Source organism: Callospermophilus lateralis, chromosome 7, assembly GCF_048772815.1.
Source record: "Callospermophilus lateralis isolate mCalLat2 chromosome 7, mCalLat2.hap1, whole genome shotgun sequence".
Taxonomy (NCBI): Eukaryota; Metazoa; Chordata; class Mammalia; order Rodentia; family Sciuridae; genus Callospermophilus; species Callospermophilus lateralis.
Window position 1 is genome coordinate 131,140,767 of NC_135311.1, and position 18,935 is coordinate 131,159,701.

Below are 18,935 nucleotides of genomic sequence, written 5' to 3' on the forward strand. Positions count from 1 at the left end.
AGGCAGGCCAAGAATATGACCACTTAACCCCACGCAGGAAGTGGGATGAAGAAGTAGTGACAGGATGTGGTCCTGCAAAAGAAGGCTGGCCTCTGTCCTGAGGGACTCCAGAGGGGAGGGGCAGGCTGCCCCCCTGGGCAGGAGGCTGCGTGGGCACTCACAGGTCAGCGAGACGCCCTGTGGTGTGAGCATGTGCAGGAGGTTCCCTCCTGGTAGAGCGGCTGCTCCCTTGGTCTGATCTGCATCTATTGTGTGCTGACCTGTAGAAGAAACATTGTAGTTAGAAATAGTTTTACACTTAGGTAAAATTGCAACAGTGTAATGGGCCCTGGTGTCTGCAGTGGTTTGGTTCCAGGACACCGTCACCCCACCCCACAGATTGCTCAGATGCTCGTGTCCCTCATGTAAAAGTCCATACATCTCAGTACAGATGTAATTTTTCTTTTTTTAATATTTTCAATCCAAAATTGGTTGAGTCCAAGGATGTGGAAGCTGTAGCTACAGAAGGCGACACACCAGAGCTCTGCACACCTCCACCCCTGCGCTCTGCACACTGGCACTTGCCACATGCGTTTCTTTATTGTAGAACAGCTGTGTCGGGATGTAATTCACAGATGCGTGTTCGTTTGGGGTACTTTTATTTTAACGTCAGAAACAACAGTATTTGTTGGTTATCTACTTTCCTTTATTGTTTTGATTTCTTCTCTCAACAGTTCTGTAAGTAGATGTTTTCCCCATGGTCCAAGTTCACAGCTGCTCCCCAGTCGCGCTCAGCAGGTCGTTGCTTGCTGAGCACCCCACAGCTTTGGGCTGTGTCTTGTGCCTGCTGTACACCTGCGGCCAGCCTGTGGGCTGCCGGGCCTGAGGTCCCGTGGTGGCGCCACCCCGCTGGCCTGCTCTGCTGTTCTCTCAGGGCTTCTGTGGTCCCACAGGCCCTGGGCTTTCTGGTAAAAAGACCCGTGATTCTGACTTCTCAGGACAGAGCTGTTGCCTGCAGAGCTTGCAGTCGCATGGCAGCTGGTTCCGCCCTTCAGATCTCTCCTCAGGGAGTTCCTCAGCCACAGCAGTTGACGTGGGCCCTAGGGCTTGGGATCCCGGCTCATTAGCTGTCCTCCCAGCCTTTTCTTTCCCTCTTCCCTTTGGTCATAATTAGGGACTTCCCATATTGACTTGGAGCTGAGGAGGAAGCTCTTGTCCTGAATTTAGCCTTCGATTCTGGTTGGGGTTTTGTAGCAAGTTGTTTTAAAGAACTGACAGGAGAGCCTGGGGTTTGGCTCAGTGCTAGAGCACTTGCCTGGCATGTGCCAAGGCCCTGGGTTCAATTCCTAGCAGTTATACAAAAAAAAAAAAAACCACCACTACCACCAATAGGAGCCTTGGCCTGCCTGGCTGGGGAGGCAGGGGTGGCTGTGTTTTCCCATTTCCCTTCTCAGAGAGCCTTCCCATCGAATATCAGACAGAGTCATCTGCAGTAATGACTACTCCAGCAGCAGTGGCTTCCATTGATGGTCTACTGTGTCACTCACTGTGATGAACCCTTTATCTGGGCAGAACCTGAAGCCCAGAGACATTTAGTAAGATTAACAAAGACACAGAGCTCAAAACCAAGTTCATCTCTCTGACTCCTAAGCCCTTGCTCTTTCTGTTACCCCATTAAGGATGCAGCACCCTCTTCTAACTAAAGGATGATCAAGATACATCCAAGGATGGGCCCTGGAAGCATTACAGGGAGGGTCCTTAATCCCCGACAGTTGTCTAAGTGCGACAGTTGTCTAAGTGCGTCCTTGCCAGGTGACAGCCCAGGACTCAGGCTGATGATCTGTAACTCAACCTGGCCTCTCATGGGCACACGGCTGTCTCTTGCAGGTATTTTGAAGGTGGTGTCTCATCTGTCTACCTCTGGGATCTGGATCACGGCTTTGCTGGAGTGATCCTCATAAAGAAGGCTGGAGATGGATCCAAGAAGATCAAGGGCTGCTGGGACTCCATCCATGTGGTAGAAGTGCAGGTAAGCCTCCCCAGCAGCTGGCAGCCAGGGCCTCAGCACAGATGCCCCTGCCAGCAGTACAGCCCATTGTCCAGCAGATGTTCCCCTGAGGGGCCTGCTGTGATCCATAACAGTGCCCAGACGGCATTTAGTCAAGATTGCAGTGGTCATTGAAGATGAAGATCCTGAAAAGACCTACTATGTGCGACTGTAGGTCCTGCCCTTCAAAAGCCATTTGGGATTTTTTTTTTTTTAGTTTTAGGTGGACACAGTATCTTTATTTTCTTTTTTGTGGTGCTGAGGATCGAACCCAGTGCCTCATGCATGCCAGGCAAGCGCGCTACCACTTGAGCCACATCCCGAGCCCACCATTTGGGATTTTTAAGGAAGGTAGTGCTGCAGCGGTGACTCAGAAAGTGGCACATTAGGGTGACCCTGAATTCAGGGACCCTTGAGGCCCTCCTCAGCTTGGGTTGCACCCTAGTTCTGATGTCTGTCTCATCCCCCCAGGAGAAGTCCAGTGGCCGCACTGCCCATTACAAGTTGACCTCCACGGTGATGCTGTGGCTGCAAACCAACAAATCCGGCTCGGGCACCATGAATCTCGGAGGCAGCCTCACCAGACAGGTAGAGTTCCTGTTGGCAACCTCTTGCCAGTGTCCACGGTGGCCAGCCTCAGAGCTGACCTTCTGCTGGACAGGCAAGCAGTTCTCACTTGGGTTAGGCGCATTTGACCAGCTGTAAATGCACATCAGTTTTCAGATCAGCGCTCAGAGCTACATGCACCGCACACTCCTCCCCTTTCCCAGCTGGCTCCCTGCTAGTAGGACAAGGCTCAGCCATGGTTTCTTCTCACTTACCAGGGTCACCTCACCCTGTGCTCCAGGCACATGTTGTGCTCTGAGAGAGGGTGCACTGCTCCACTTGGCATCCCTGTGGCCAAAAGTGGCCACCAAGTCAGGTCACCCCAGCTCCAAGTCACTCTTCAGCAGCTCAGGATCTCTGCATCTCGCTGTTCAGCACAGTCTGAGGACCAGCATCAGTGTCATTGAACAGCTTGTTAGAAATGCAGGAATCTGGGCTGGGGCTGGGGCTGGGGCTCAGTGGCAGAGCTCTTGTCTGGCATGAATGAGGCACTGGGCTCAATTCTCAGCACCGCATATAAACAGATGAATAAAATCAAGGTCCATCGATGTCTTTAAAAAAAAAAAAAGAAATGTAGAAATCATGGGCCTCATCTGTACCTATCACCTCAGGATCCGGCATTTTAACAAAATTCTCCAGGGAGTTCTTCATAAGCAATAAATTTGAGAAATGCCTCTTGTCCATTTCTCTCATCTCTTCTCTTTGGGTATCACTAGCAACCAGGCCCCACGTTTCCCTCCCAGCCTGTGTCTAAGGTGAGTTTGGAGCCTGGACTACAAGGCCCCGCCTGTCCTTCACAACGGCTGCTCTCAGTGTCAGCATCAGACACTGCTGGAAGAATCTAAGTGGGTTAAGACTCTACGTCCATTCGAAGGGAAATTCCATTCTAACACCTTGACACCTTCCGGAGCCTTCCATGTCTGTCCTGAGAGAGGACTTCACCTGGGCCCATGTAGTGCAGCAGGAAGCTTTGTGTAAAGGGGAAAGAGAAGGCCCATGGGGAGCAGAGCTTGGCTCAGAATGGGCAGCGCTTGGCCTCAGACAGGTCAGGACTGGCAGAAGCACAGCAGCCTGGAGGGCTTCTGGAGGGAGCCTGCTGCTTCTCCCCTCCCGTTCTGAAGCTCCTGACTTTTCAGTGTGAGGATCCCCTCAGCATCAGGAAATTTTCTATCCATAAGAAAACTATGCTTGGGGCTGGGAACGTGGCCCAGTGGCAGAGCACGTGTCTAGCACCCCACACACACACAAAAGATAATTAGATTTTTAATAAGTTTGGGGGGGGGCAATACTAGGGATTGAATCCAGGGTGCTCTACTACTGAGCTAGGTCCCCATCCCCTTTTTATTATTATTATAATTAGTTACACAGGACAGTAAAATGCATTTTGACACATCATACAAAAATTCTTCTGGTCATACATAATATAGAATCACACTGGTCATGTAGTCATATAGGTACTTAGTTTAATAATGTCTACTTCATTCTGCTATCCTTTCCACCCCCATACCCCCTCCTCCTCCTGTACTCCCATCTGCGTAATCCAAAGTACCTCTATCCCCACCCCCTTATTGTGAAATAGCATCTGCATATTAGAGAAAACATTCAGCCTTTGGTTTGGGGGCATTGGCTTATTTTACTTAGCATGATATTCCCAGCTCCATCCATTTACCTTCAAATGTCATGATTTCATTCTTCTTTAAGGTTGAGTAATATTCCTTATTATTTTGAGATGAGGTTTCTGTATGAGTTGCCCAGTCTGGCCTCAAACTTGCAATCCTTCTGCCTTAGTCTTCCAAGTTGCTGGAAATACAGGCATGTACCACTTATTTTTTCCCTGATTTTTTATTGGTTTATTATAATCGTACATAATGGGGGCTTTTTGTAACATACCCATACATGTTTACAATATAGCAATGTAATTTGGCCAATATCATTTCTCAATATTTCTCCCTCCCTCCCCTTCTATCCCCTTCCCCCGCCCCCACTTTCTTCCTCTATTGGTCTCCCTTTGATTTTAATAAGATCCCCCTCCCCGCACACACCTCTTTTCTTTTCTTCTCTAGCTTCCACATAGGAGAGAAAACATGACCCTTGACCTTCTGAATTTGGCTTATTTTGCTTAACGTAATGTTCTCAAATTTCATCCATTTTCCTGCAAGTGACAGAATTTCATTCTTCTTTATGGATGAAAAAAAACTCACTGTGTATATTATCGCACTTTATTTACCCATTTATTGGTGGACCCCTAGGCTGGTTGCATAATTTGGCTGTTGTGACTTGTGCTGCTGTAAACATGGTTGTGCGTGTTGTCACCGTGTATGAAGAATTTAATTCTTTAGGATAAATACCAAGAAGTGGGGTAGCTGGGTCATAAAGAGGGTCCATGCCTAGTCTTCTGAGGGACCTCCGTATGGATTTTCATAGTGGTTGTTCTGATTTACAGTCCCACCAACAGGGTAAAGGTGCTCCTTTTTCTCCACATTCTCTCCAGCATTTATTATTGTTTGTATTCCTGATGGCTGCCATCCTGACTGGAGTGAGATGAAATCTCAGTGTAGTTTTGATTTGCATTTCCCTGATGGCTAAGGATGTTAAACTTTTTAAAATATATTTATTGCCATTTGTATTTCTTCTTTGGAAAAGTGGTTAGTTCATTGTGTTCATTGGGTTGGTTTTTCTGCTGTGAAGTTTTAGTTTTTTATGTATTCTGGGTATTCTGTCCAAAGAGTAGCTAACAAAAGTTTTCAGCCTTGGTTTTGGGGGTTGGCTTTGATGCCATCCTGTTTATGAACTCTTGGCATTATATCCTGAGCTTTGGGGGTCCTTGCCTCTCTGCTGGAGTGTTCACCCTGCGTTTTCTTCTTAGGGGTTGCATAGTTTCTGGTCTGATTCCGAGATCTCTGCTCTATTTTGAGTTGACTTTTGTGCAGGGTGAGAGGTAAGGGTCTGCTCTCCTTCCTCTATGTATGGGTAACCAGTTGTCCCGGCACCATTTGCTTTAAAGGCTATCTTTCCTCCAGTGTATGTTTTGGGCACCTCTGTCAAGGATCGGAAGACTGTAGATGGATGTGTTTGTCTCTGTGTCCTATTCTGTTCCCTTGGTCTGGGTGTCTGTTTCACACTACTGCCGTGTTGCTGTAGCTCTGAAGTACAGTTTGAAGTCAGGTTGTGATGCCTCCAGCATTGCTTTTTTGGCTTAGAATTGCCTTGGCTATTCTGGATCTTTTATTCTTCCAAATGAATTTTAGGACTGTTTTTTCTAGTTCTGTGAAGAATGTCATTGGTGTTTTGATGTGGATTTTATCTAATCTGTATATTGCTTTGGGAGTATGGCCATTTAACAATATTGATTTTGCCTGTTCATGAAGTTGTGAGGTCTCTCCTCCATCTTCTTGTACCTTCTCCGGTTTTCTTTCTGCAGGGTAGTGTTGTATATTTCCGTTATAGAGGTGTTTCACTTCCTTGGTTAATAGATTTATTCCTAGGTTTTGTTTTTGTTTTGAGGGTTTTGTGAATGAGATTGTTCTCCTGGTTGCTTTCTCTGCAGATTTATTATTGGCATATAGTAATGGATACGCTGATTTTGTTCCCTGCTGCTTTGCTGCGTTGTTTATTAGCTCTAGCAGTCTTCTGGTGGGGTTCTTTGGATCTTCTAGGTAGAGGATCATGTCATCTACAAACAGTGATACTTTCATGACTTCCTTTCCTGTTTTTATCCCTTTTATTTCCTTCTCTTGCCTAGGTGCTCTGGCTAGAATTACTAGAACTGTATTAAATAGGAGTGGTGAGGGTGGACAGCCTCATCTTGTTTCAGATGTTAGAGGAAATGCTTCCAGTTTTTCTCCATGCATTATGACATTGACTTGATGTTTTGTACATGGCCTTCAGGATGTTGAGGGAGGTTCCTTTTTCCCTAGATTCTTCAGTGTTTTAATCATGCGTGGGTGCTAAATTTTTTTGAAGGCTTTCTCTGCATTTATCAAGATGACCAAGTGATTTTTGTCCTTAATTCTAATTATGTGATGAACTTCATTTGTTGATTTGCATATGTTAAACCATCCTTGCATCCTTGGATAAAACCAACTTGGTTGTAATAGCCAAACTTCTTAACATGTTGTTGAATACAATTTGTTAATATTAAGGATTTTCTCATCTAAGTTCATCAGGGATATTGGCTGTAGTTTTCTTTCCTAGATGTGTCCTTATCTGGTTTTGGTATCAGTGTGATACCAACTAATGGCTCTTGATAGAAAAAAAAATATGGCAGAAAGGGTCAGTTTAGTAAATCTTTTAAGCAAATTTGTATTTTGGCATGGGGTTATGGCTCAGTGGTAGAGTGCTTGCCTAGCATATGTGAGCACTGGGTTCAATTCTCAGCACCGCATATAAATAAATAATAAAGGTCCATTGACAACTAAAAAAAATTTGTATTTTACTAGTGACAACAGCTTCATTGTGCTTTTAAAAAGGAATGGCAGTGTAGAAGCTGGCCAGCACTCCCAAGGCTGCACATGGCCCTCAGACCACCTGTGGGCTTCATGCAACCCCCGCCACACACACACACACACACACACACACACACACACACACACCCACCACCCCCCACCACCCCCACCCCCCACCCCCGCTGTGTCAGGGTCTTTGCTGTGTTAGGGAACCAGAAGCCAGAGGGAGCTTGGGAGCTTGGGATGTCCTGGTCTGGCCTCAGGGCAGGCCTGTCCCCACCCGGTCCCAGCAGGAAGCACTGGTGTGCTCTGGGGTGGAGTCCATCTTGCTGCATGGAAACAGACCTTTCCCTTCCAGGAGCCACTGACTGGCAAGGCCAGTAGAACCCCCAGGGAGCCAGCTCCAGCACAGCCTGCCTGCCTACCCCGCCACTTGGGGAGTGGGTGGGAAATGGGAAACCCTAAATCTGTATCCGGAGACTGCTTCCTGCATCACTTACCGCTCTGAACCGTTTATAATTCCACCCGGTATACAGTGACCTGGACAAATATTTAATCCTCAGCCTTCCTAATAGTCTCAGTCAGAGCTGTCAGCCCATGGTCAGCGTCTGGTTCCCACCTGCCTTGTGCAGGGGCTCCTGCCAAGCCAAACGGGCCTGATGAGTGGCTGTCCTCGGCACACCTGGGCGGGGCCATAGGCCTTGTTTGCATTGCCTTTTGCTCTTGGGGCTTAATGAGGAAATTCATGCTTCTGTCATCATTCTTAGAGCCAATCCCATAATTCATCTGGGTGCAGCAAAGCTGGGGCTCCTTTCCAGTATAAGTAACTATGAAGGGGGGGAGGGGAGCAGTGAGGTAGACAATCTAAGTTAATGATGCGCAGCTTCTGAGCAAGCAGGGAAAATAAGAGGTGAGGGGTTTAGCTACAAGTCCCGGATGAACCCTGGAAAAATGTCTGCAGTTGCTGTGGATGCGAGATGAGGGGTTCCAGGAAAGTTGAGCAAATCAGTCATTCATAGTAAACATGCGCGGTTGTGCAGGCTGACTCTGGTTAGACTGTAAGTAAGGTAGAGTTATCCTTGCTATTTAACAGATGAGGAAACTGAGGCTCAAGCTACTAAATAACTTGCCTGCCATGGCTTGACCAGTAGTAGGCAGAGAGAGGATTTGAACCCAGACTGGTCTGACAAAAAAAAATCCATCTGTGCCACTTTCTACCACACCACACTCTTGCTGTCAGTCTGCCCCCCGCCCCCCACCTGCCATTCAGTAGTTGCTAAGTAAACACTCAGATGGAAGCATGCTAAGCAGTGAGCTCAGTGTGGGCAGGACACTGTCCTCTGGGCTTCTGAGAAACCAGTTAACCCCAGGAGGTGCGCTTGCTGCTGGAGGGAGTGAGGACGGAGGGGGTTAGCATGAACAGATCTGCGTTTTCAGGCCATGGTCCTGCCAGTTGACATGGAGGCCAGGTTGACAGGAGAGGGTGATGGCCGGACTGGGCACCCTCCAGGGGGCTGGAGGAGATGAGCCTGTGGCAAGGAGGTCAGTGAAGAGGTGGGTGGCAGCTGGAGCCAGTGATTAGGCCACGGAAGGAAGGGGGTCAAGGAGGAGCCTCAGGATGGGAGGTGTTTGGGAGCAGAGCCGTCGGCACCAGGTGACCCCCAGGGTGTGAGCAGTGGGGTTGAGGGGGCTTCCTCATTCCAGCACTGCACAGTCCTCAGTGCCAGGCGGGGCCCCGTCCTCCTCAGCAGCATCCCACGCTCAGCCCCCATCAGAGAGAGAGGGAGGCCCTGTGTTTGAGGAGCTGCCTCACCAGGACCTTGGTGCTGGGCGAAGACCTTCAGGCCGTCCTGGTCAGCTGTCAGAAGCACCCCAGGGTATGGCCAAGCAGTGTCCCCATCCTCCTGTCACACCTCCTACCCCAGCAGCAGCGGCGGCAGCAGCCTGTCTCGGGCCCTTGCCTGTGTGTGTGACCCCGAGCACTCTCAGCCCTGTCTGCAGGAGCTTTCCCGTTAGATGGCTTATGGGGCACAGGTGAACGAACTGATAGCCACTCTCAGTGGGGCCTGTCACTGTGATGAATGGCAGCTCATTTCCCAGCTGGCCAGGACACTCCGAGTGTGAGCTTGTGCCCAACCCACCAGCACAGTGGCCTTTCGTTACCTCCACCAGAGGCATCTCAGGGATATGGTTAGAAAGTGCTTTGGCAAGTCCCCGCAGCTGTGGGCTATCAGGGAAGGTGAGCTACAGGCCTCGTGGAGGCTCGTTACGGCCTCCTGGAGCCCTACTGCCAGGGCTGGGGGGCGCATGTGAGGGCAGGTGGGCAGAAGGAGCCCCTTGGCAGGCTTCCAGAGGCCCCAGCAGGAAGTCCCGGAGCAGGTAAAAAAGTGTTGGCTACAACAACAACAACAAAAAATTTTAAAGTGGGGGTGGCGGGGTTGTGTCAGAGGCAGAGCACTTGCCTTGCATGCTTGAGGCCTGGAGTCGGTCCTCAGCACCACATAAAAATAAATAAAGATACAATGTCCATCTACAACTGGAAAAAAAAATAGGAAAGACAGTGTGGGGCGCCAGGTACCAACGTGGTGAGCAGGAAGCTGCACTGAGGGACCCATGCGACGGCAGAGATGTGGGAAGGAGGCGGGCTGAGCCTCTGGAAAGAGATCCACAGTCGCCCATCTGGGGAAGGGCCTGCAGATGTTCAGTTGATATTTTTTTCAGATTGTAAATATTTAGACACAGAGGTGGGATGTTCTGTCAGATGGGGCGACCAGGTAGGGCGTGTGCAAGCAGCAGCCCTAACATGTCTTGGGGACAGGAAAGCCCTCCCAGACTTGGGCTGGTGGTTAAGCCAGGCGTGTGGTTTCCTAAGGGGGACAAAGCTCCAGTCCTTCCTTCCAGCTGGAGGGTGCCCATGGTGAGCCAGGCCAAGCTCAGGGCAGGTCTGGGAGCTCCGGCTTGCCGAGGTGCAGCTGCAGCAGCTCCTGTGTTCATGAGGTCGCCTGGGTGGTGACACTCCAGCAGTGGGGCTTCTGAGACTGGTTGGGCATTTGTCCAGTGGCCTGGGTGGGCTGACCCAGCCCCAGGCTTCCTCCCTGCACCCTTCCCTGACTGGAGGACAGGGCGGGAGCGGATGAGGTGGGGAGAGTGGATGAGGTGGGATTTCTGAGCCCAGCCTGTGGTTTGCTCTCAGCTCTTCTGGTAAAGAATGTAGAGTAAATGGCAGCAGAGGGGTCTCTGGGAAGGTAACGGGCTTGGGAATCATCCAGACTTGCGTTCAGGGCCTCACCCTGTGCTTTTGAGCCATGTGACCAGGACAAACCACTTCACCTCTCTGAAATGCAGGGTTTTCACTGTAGAGTTGGTGATTCTACTGTGAAAGCTCTTACCATGTCAACACATTTTCTACTCAATAAAGAGCAGCTCTTACTGCTGCTGCCACCAGTCTTCTAGAGTATGTGTAGGTTTAGACTCTAGGTTTTCCTACACTGGGCAGTCCTGGCCTGCCATGGGCAGCTGTCTGACCACTGTCTCTGGCTTGGCAGCAGGTTATCCTGGCCTCCAACCAGTCTCGTGCCCACAGCACAGCTTGGCAACCAGGAAGACGCCAAGGGCCAGAGGGTCGGGGTGGAGCTTTGTTCTGACGGGCCCTAGAGCTGCCACTCCACGGGCTCGACTGTTTTCTGTGGTGGCTCATCGTGTGAGGTGAAGGCAAGGAGGTCAGAGCCTAGACAGCCAAGGCCCCTGCTCTGCGCACCGTCCCAGGGGCCTCCTGGCCTGATGGCAGCTGCTGGGACTGAGGGGAGCTGGCTTCTTGCAGGCTCTGCCTCCGACTGTGCTGGCTGAAAGGTGCCTTGCGACAGAAGAAGACTGTCCCCCCTTTCCAGGAGAACAGCTGTCATGGTCCGAGCGCTTGCCCGTTTCATCTCCATCTCAGGCCACGGAGCAGAGGGGAGGGTCTGGTTGGGGTTAGGCAGCCTGGCTCTGACTCCAGACTCAGTTGGAACCACCTTGTGGAACATCTGCTAGGCCACAGCACATAAAAATGTTTTCCTTCTGGCAGCCACTTTTATAAGATGTAATAATGTACGCATTACAAAAATAGGTCTGTTTGTGGTGGTCAGCACTGCCAGCAAGCCCACCTGGCCAGGTGTGGAGGGGCGTCAGCAGGGGGTGGCAAGGGGGCCATGGAAAGAAGTCTGGGTGCCAGGTCCCAGCCCCACTGCACCCACCAGCCCGCCTCCCTCCCCTCTCCCAGGCCTCTTACTCAGGCTCAGGTTCCCAACCTGTTTGAGGGCCCCTCTAGTGCTCCTGGGGAGTGTATCTGTCCCCCAACCCAAACCTTGTGTTTCCTTTGATTGTCCAGTGTTTTCAACTTTTGTCAGAAAGTCGCTTTTGACTCTGAAGCACAAAGATGGGAACCAAAAGTCTGAGTTGCTGGTGTGACTGGACTTACCTGGTGATGAGCTCTTGGCCCTCTCCTTGGACTGCTGGTTCTCATTTAAAATGGGGCCTTCAGGCTGGGCGTAGTGGTGCAGGAAGATCACAAGTTCAAGATCAGCCTCAGCCTCCAATCTAGACCCTGTCTTAAAACAAAAGGGGGTCTAGGGATGTAGCCATTGGAGAACATTCCTGGTTCAGTCCCCAGTACCCCTCCACACACACACACAGTGGGGCCTTCAGTGGTTCAAAGCCCTCACCCTTTCCCTGAGGGGCAAGGAGAACAGGAATCTGCCCTCTGTGTAGAGCTCTGGGGCAGGAGAAAGATGAATTTGCTGGAAGGACAAAGTTCATTTTGATCAGTCCCCTGCAGGCTGCTCCTGAATGGAGCAGCCCCGAATCTGAGCACTGTAACCATTTCCCTGTGGAGAGAGCAAGCGCGCGTCCAGAAAGTCCAGTTAGAAACCGGTGGAAGGAGCACCCTCCTTCCTCCTGAGTGAGCTCCCAGCTCCTGTTCAACAGAACACCCACCAGTTGTCCTGGCAATAGGCTTTTTCTGAGAGAAGATGATCCAACAAACAAGGCTGCCCAGGTGGAGTGTGTATCAGACCTGAGGCCAAGTGGGGGCCCCGCATCACCTTCGAGTTCCCCTGCACTCACACCACCCCAGTCTTAGGGGGCCCTTTGCAGTCTCCCAGGATCAAGACCCCAAGATCACTCACCAAAGAGTGCCCTGGATGGTTTGGGGCCCAGCAAGGCTGGGAAGCTGGTCATCCTAGCGTTCCCCTCCCTCTTCTGCATTTAACCGGCCTTGGCAGCCATCCTCCAGAGCCAGCCTCTTTGTTCTGTAGAGGTTCAGTGGCGTAATTTTGGGAGGGCCCTGCAAGGCCACGGGGTCCAGACTGTCACTCAGTAAACTTGGTCTTCCTCTGATAACATCCTGCTGAGTGAGCACCCTATTTCTCCCCTTAAACCCCTCAGCTTTTAAGTGGATGAACTCTGTCCGAGGCTCTCTTAAAAGCCAGTGCCTGCTGGCTGCAGTGACACATCTGTCATCACTACTCAAAAGGCTAATGCTGGAGGATCACAAGTTCATGAGCAGCATAGCGACACCTCATCTTGGGAAAAAAAATACTAAAATTAAAAAAAAAAAAAAAGTTTGTATCTGGATCAGTTTCTAAGCCACATCCTCACCCCTTTTTGTTTTTTATTTTGAGACAGGGTCTCAACTAAGTTACTGAGCCTGGCTTCAAGCTTGCAATCCCCCTGTCTCAGCGTCTTGCTGCATTTATAAATGGACAGGAAGATCGCAAGTTCAAGATCAGCCTCAGCCTCCGAACTAGACCCTGTCTCAAAACAAAAGGGGGGCTAGGGATGTAGCCATTGGAGAACACCCCTGGTTCAGTCCCCAGTTCCCCCCCCCACACACACACACACACACACACAGTGGGGCCTTCAGTGGCATATATACACAGTGGAATACCACCACCTTGCCCTCCCGTCCCTCAGGCCTTGTAGTCAGGTCAGCACTGCCGCCCCCTAGTGTCCCTGCTCCTCTGGGAGCAAGTACGCCATCAGCAGTCATTTTCAAGGACTGCTGTGAGGGCTGTCGGGTTTATCTGACCTTGAAGCCTGGTATCTGAAGTGCCCGGTTCTTGGCTACCCTCGGCTCACCTGTCTGCTTCTCGGCCCTGCTTACCTGGCTCTGTTCTGCCTTCCCAGCCTGCGGTCACTGACCCTGATGAAGACGGGCAGGAGCAGGTGGGACACAGAGTCGTGGACCCCTGAGCACACGGTCCCACCCCACACCCACCCCTTCCTGTCCTCAGGAGGTGCCGGCCTTGACTCTGCTCTGTGGCCGTCCTGATTTTTCTTTCCATTTCTTAATTAACTTACTCCAGCTCTCAGATTGTTTTCAGCTGGGTGCAGTGGCCCACGCCTGTAATCCCAGCAGCTCGGGGGGCTGAGGCAGGAGGCTCTCGAGTTCAAAGCCAGTCTGGGCAACTTAGCAAGACCCTCCCTAATAAAATATAAAAAGGTTGGGAATGTGGCTGAGTGGCTAAGCCCCTCTAAGTGTCAGTCCCCAGAATAAAAAAAAAAAAATTTTTTAATTTTAACAGTGTGTCCTTATCTTCATTCTAGTGACGTTGAACATTTATATAATTATCCCTTTGCTCAGCAAGGCATAAAGCATAAGACAGGCAAATCAGACAAGTGAGGCTGGCCACAGGGAAACCCACAGTTGGTGGCCAGGTGCTCCGGTCAGGCTGGCCTGTTGTCATCCCCCACCCCCAGCACTCGGTGTTGCTTACTGGTGAGCAGCAGCTTGTGCCTGTACCTATTGGTAATAGATATGAGTGAGCCTCTCCAGGTGACCCTGGATGAGCCAGTACCTGGCAAGGGTGGTCCCCCTCGCCCTCCCTGCTGTGGCGTGGGAGGTATCTGCCCTTCCCAAGGCAGCAAAAAATGTTCTCCTGAAATATCATGTCAGTTTTGCTGGCTGGGCTATTGATGACCCGAAACTTCAATCGTTTTGTACTAGAAACGTGCCCTTATATAGCAGCACAGTTCAGTAGATGAGTGGATTAAAAAAAATGTGGCATATATACACAGTGGAATATTACTCAACAATAAAAGAGAATAAAATAGCATTTGCAGGTAAATGGATGGCGTTGGAGAAGATAATGCTACGTTAGCCAATCCCCCCAAAAAACAATTGCCGAATGTTTTCTCTGATATAAGGTGACTGACTCATAATGGGGTAGGGAGGGGGGGAGCATGGGAGGAATAGACGAACTCTAGATAGGGCAGAGGGGTGGGAGGGGGCAGGAGGTTAACAATGATGGTGAGATATGATGCACATCATCCAAAGTACATGTATGAAGACACGAATTGGTGTGAACATACTTTATATACAACCAGAGGTATAAAAAACTGCTCTGGGGGCTGGGGTTGTGGCTCAGCAGTAGAGCGCTCGCCTGGCATATGCGGGATCCTGGGTTCGATCTTCAGCACCACATAAAAATAAATAAGTGAAATAAAGGTGTTGTGTCCAACTTCAACTAAAAAATAAATATTAAAAAAACTGTGTAATATGAATAGTAATGCATTCCGCTGTTATTTATTTTTAAAAAATCAATTAAAAAGGGGGGCCCTTACACCTGTGGCTGGCTCCACAGAGCTACCAGCAGGGACTGTGGGCCCTTTGCGAGCCTCAGAGTTGGGCTTTCTTGGAGCCCCTGCCCTCTCTGATTTGCAGGAATGCTTCTGTCTTTCAGATGGAGAAGGATGAAACTGTGAGCGACTGCTCCCCGCACATAGCCAATATTGGGCGCCTGGTGGAGGTGAGTGGGCCTCTGGCTCCGGGACTCTGGTGGATTCCCTCCTCGTGCTCACCAGGAGTGGGCTGGTGCCTCTCTCTGGAGTGACTCCTCCGCTCTGTCCACTTCCTGCCGCCCCGCCTGGGGTTTTCAGAGCCTTGTGATTTGGATGCGATCTCTGGGAGACTCTCTCTGTCCTTGGCTCTAGGAAGCGCCCAGTCCCGTCTCTGCAGTGAACTGGGTGTGAACAGAGACCTGGGCTCAGGAAGGAAACAGGCCTGGAACGCTGGCGGCCTTGGAGCAGCTTCCATTGTGGCCGCCTTGGCCTCGCCTGTCATCAAGTTGTTTGAAGAGGGGGGGAGTGCTCTCCAGTTTCATAGAATTGTTCACAGAAGTGGTGGCCAGGCTGAGGGGTGGTGATGTGGTTTCAACTGCTCCCAGTCATGGTCAGAGTTGGCCGCCAGCCCTAGGATGGGCTTCCTCCAGGACAGGACTGCAAGGCCAGAGCACAAGTCATAGGTGGGGTCTTTGCAGCCGGAGTGGGCTCCCTGTGCTGGTGCAGTGGTGCGCCGCCCCCTGTGGCCATAGTGGGGACTGCAGGCTGAGCTGTTGGCAGGTGGGCGTAGGCCTCAGGCTTCCTTCCTAACTGCTGGCCATGCTGGCTTCCCTCTCTCCCCCCCTCCTCAGGACATGGAAAACAAAATCAGAAGTACACTGAACGAGATCTACTTTGGAAAAACAAAGGACATCGTCAATGGGCTGAGGTAATGTGCCTAAAAGTACAAGTTTTGGAACCGAAAGACACGGTTTGAGTCCTAGGTCTGCCAGCTGGGCTGGGGATAGAGCTCAGTTGGTGGAGCACTTGCCTCAATAAAAGCCCCAGGTCTGCTAGTGAGTAGCCATGCCATGGGGGGCCTTCTCTTCCTTCACCCCCTATAAGATGGGGCAAAAGTACCTCCCTCTGGGATTGCTATGCTTGTTCCAGAGGGCACTGCACCCTGGGTACTTTGCACACACGGTGACTCTTGGTTCTCGCCTCCACCGTTTTGTTTCTGGACTCACCTTCCTTAACAGCCTTTAGTGCCCTCATCCCTGGAGCTGGGCTCCTCTGAGTGTCTGGCCCATCTAGAGCATGTCCAGGCCCTTGGGTGCTAGAGCCTGAGAGAGCTTCAGCAGCCACACCCCAGGATACGGGAGGGAGTGCTGGTGGTCACCTCTGGCTGACCCTGGCCCCGGCTGCAGAGCATGGCATTTGGATAGAGCCCCCTCCAGCCTGCACAGGACCCTGGCTGCTCTGTGCTCTGCCAGGCCCTGAGCTGTTCCCACCCATCTCACACCCTGAATTGTGCCATGTCAGCCGAGCAGAGGCCAGCAAGCTCTCTGGAGACTCGGGGTCCATGGTGGTCTGGGCAGGAGACAGATCCCAGCTGGTGCAGGGGCAGCCATGGAAGAGGGAGCTTCTCCAGACCCCGTCAGCCTGAGCTGTGTGACCTTTCATACACTGCTCAGCACCCTCCCAGTCATGGAGGCAGGGTGCACGGTGCTGGTGGGGTCAGATGAAGTCTGTGATGGATTCTGCAGCCAGCTCCGGGTGTGGCTGGAGGGTGACTGGAGGGTGGCCTTGGTGGAGCCCTCAGCCCCTTTCCCTGCCCAGACCTCACACCCCCTCGGAGGCCAGCTGCCTGGCCTTATGAATTTATCTGGGAGGCACATTTACGTTGTCTGCTCTGCAGTTTTAAAAAGAGGAGGAGTCCCCTTTGGGCCCTCACCTTCCCTTCCTGGCCTGCAGCAGGTAAGAGCCCAGTGGTCCTGGGGGTCAGACACTACAGCTGATCCTGGCCAAAAGACCGAGAAGCGAACTCCCCATGTCACAGCTGTGAAACGAGAAGTGGTGCAATTGGTGTTGTGGGGTGGTTGGTGTGAGCCCCGAGAACCAGGACCACTGCCCGGGTAGACCTGCAGTGGGGACTCCCGCAGCCCCTCCTGTCCCTGCGTTTCCCTGGCTGTTACACCGTGTTCTGCGTTGCTGTGCTCTCGCCCCCTGGCTTCACCCTCTCTGAACACTCTCTGTAGATCTCTTGATGCTCTCCCCGACAACCACAAGTTTAAACAGTTGCAGAGGGAGCTTTCTCAAGTGCTGACCCAGCGCCAGGTCTACATCCAGCCTGATAACTAAGCCAATCCAGGTACCCTGCCTGAAAGGCGTGAGACCCCCACTAAACAGGACTCACCAACCCGCCAACACCCGCCGTCCAGCTGCTACGCACCCCTTTAAACCACCACTAACCTCCGAGTCCGCTCACAGCCGTGAGCAGCCACATTAACGTGCGGCCTCAGCCCCACGTAACCCAGACACGTGTGATGTGCGTGGCGTGTGTGCACTGTACTCTGGGCGGAGGCCAGGTGTGGGGGAGAGGTGTGATTTGGGTTTTTGCTCCTAAAGAAGCCCAGTCCGGTGACTAGCAGGCCCCTTGTGTGCGCCTGTCCCACCAGCTCAAAGCAGGGGTCTGTGCCCTCTTCTGTCACCTCGTGCAGTGTCTCTGGCTCTGTCACCTCATGCAGTGGGTGTGCAGCAGGTCCTCCCTTTTCCTTTCCCAGGACCAAGATAAGCCCCAGTCGTAGTGGCACATGGACCTGGAAAGGGTGGCCTCCCTCCCAATCCTTGTGATCACCTGCCATCCTGGCTAACGCGGGAGCCCCTGGGCACCCGTGCCTGTGGTATCTGAGATGTCTGGGGTGCCTGGCAGCGTGGCCTCCGCCCTAGCGAGCCGAGGCTATCCTCAGCATTGCACTGCTGGAAAGGAAAATGGTCTTCGTGTTGGTTAATGGCCAGGAACCACGATGTGTGACAGCAGTCAGCCCCCTAGAGAGCGGGGGCGAGGAGGCTGCCTCTAGAAACTAGAAACAAGAGCAGGGGGCTGCGGAGCCCATCTGGTCCAGGGCTGGACACCGAAAGCCTGGCCCAGAAGAGGCACGGGGATGCCAGCGGGGTGGCCAGGGCGTGTGCGTGCCAGAGGGGCTGCCCTCCTGCGCTGAGGCGTGGGCACTGGCTTGAGGTCCACAGTGGCCACAGCTCCAGCCTCAGCTGGGGCCTTCAGGTGGCCTGCTGTGCTCCCAGGAAGCCTCCCATGAGGTGCACCACCCAGTGCCCTTCCCTGGCCACCCACTCTTGGCCTCCTGGCACAAAAAACCTGGTGGGTGGTGGGCACCGGGCACCCGACTGCCCAGAGTGCGTCCTCCTGCTGAATGCTCTGCCTAGGTGACTTTCCCCAGCTCTGCCTGTGAGATGAGCCCCTGCTCTTGGTGCCTCCTCGTTCTGACTTCCCATCTCCCACCTGATCCTCCTCTGTGGGGTGGGGCTGGCTAGACTCAGCTCGGGCCTGGCCTGGTGTGCTCAGCTCCTCCTCCCCAGAAGAGCCCGCCACGCCAGGCCCGGGAGCCCCGCACTGCTGCTTGGCCTCCTTGCCCTCCCACCCCCGCCCCATCCCCGTCCCTGCTGTGAGCTGAGGAAGCCCTTGGTACCAGCTGAGCTTTGGAGACCAGGGGCTGCTGGGGTGGTGCCCTGCCCCACCCCTGGCTATGGCAGATCCTGGGGCAGTCCAGGGCGATGGGCAGCATCAACCAAACGCCAGCGTTTCTCATGGGGACTTTTTTCAGTTGTGTGCAGATGGCTTCTCATACCAACGCCCCTTCTCAGCTTCCCGAGGACTCTTCCTGATTTTCTAGGGTTCAGCAGCCAGAACCCGGGCCGGGGTGCTATGGCCTCCCGGCCCTGCTCCACCTGGCTACCCCTTCTCAGCATGCTTCCTCCCCACTCTGTCACGGTGGGTGGACTGGAGCAAGACCCTGGCTGAGCACGCTGTCCCACGCTCGCTTCCTCCCGTCCTTACCGCTTCTAAACTGTTACACTGTTGTTAATAATTAGTGAGTTAGTTACTAATGTTGGGCGGGGGGAGGCATTTCTTGGAGCTCAGTTTCCTTGTCTATAAATGAGGGTTAATAATGGTGAAGACTCCGAGATGCGTGTGAGGATCCAATGACACGCAGTGTATGAGAAGTACTTTGTGTAAATGTCTAAATCCCTGTTTCTAGCTTTGC

At 52.2% G+C, this 18,935-nt stretch overlaps 1 protein-coding gene across 2 annotated transcripts in view; it reads left to right on the forward strand.

Annotated features, from left to right (window-relative positions):
- The window catches only part of Capzb (capping actin protein of muscle Z-line subunit beta), a 112,216-nt gene that overhangs the window by 91,828 nt on the left and 1,453 nt on the right, over positions 1–18,935 (forward strand). Inside the window, exons 5-9 of one of the 2 annotated variants that reach the window (XM_076861134.2) lie at positions 1,867–2,008; positions 2,498–2,614; positions 14,796–14,861; positions 15,525–15,601; positions 16,911–17,023. In XM_076861134.2, the coding sequence (XP_076717249.1) occupies positions 1,867–2,008; positions 2,498–2,614; positions 14,796–14,861; positions 15,525–15,601; positions 16,911–17,013 (505 nt within the window). In that variant the 3' untranslated portion in view covers positions 17,014–17,023. The remainder of the gene's footprint in view (positions 1–1,866; positions 2,009–2,497; positions 2,615–14,795; positions 14,862–15,524; positions 15,602–16,910; positions 17,024–18,935) is intronic. The other variant, XM_076861135.2, reaches the window with a different exon arrangement.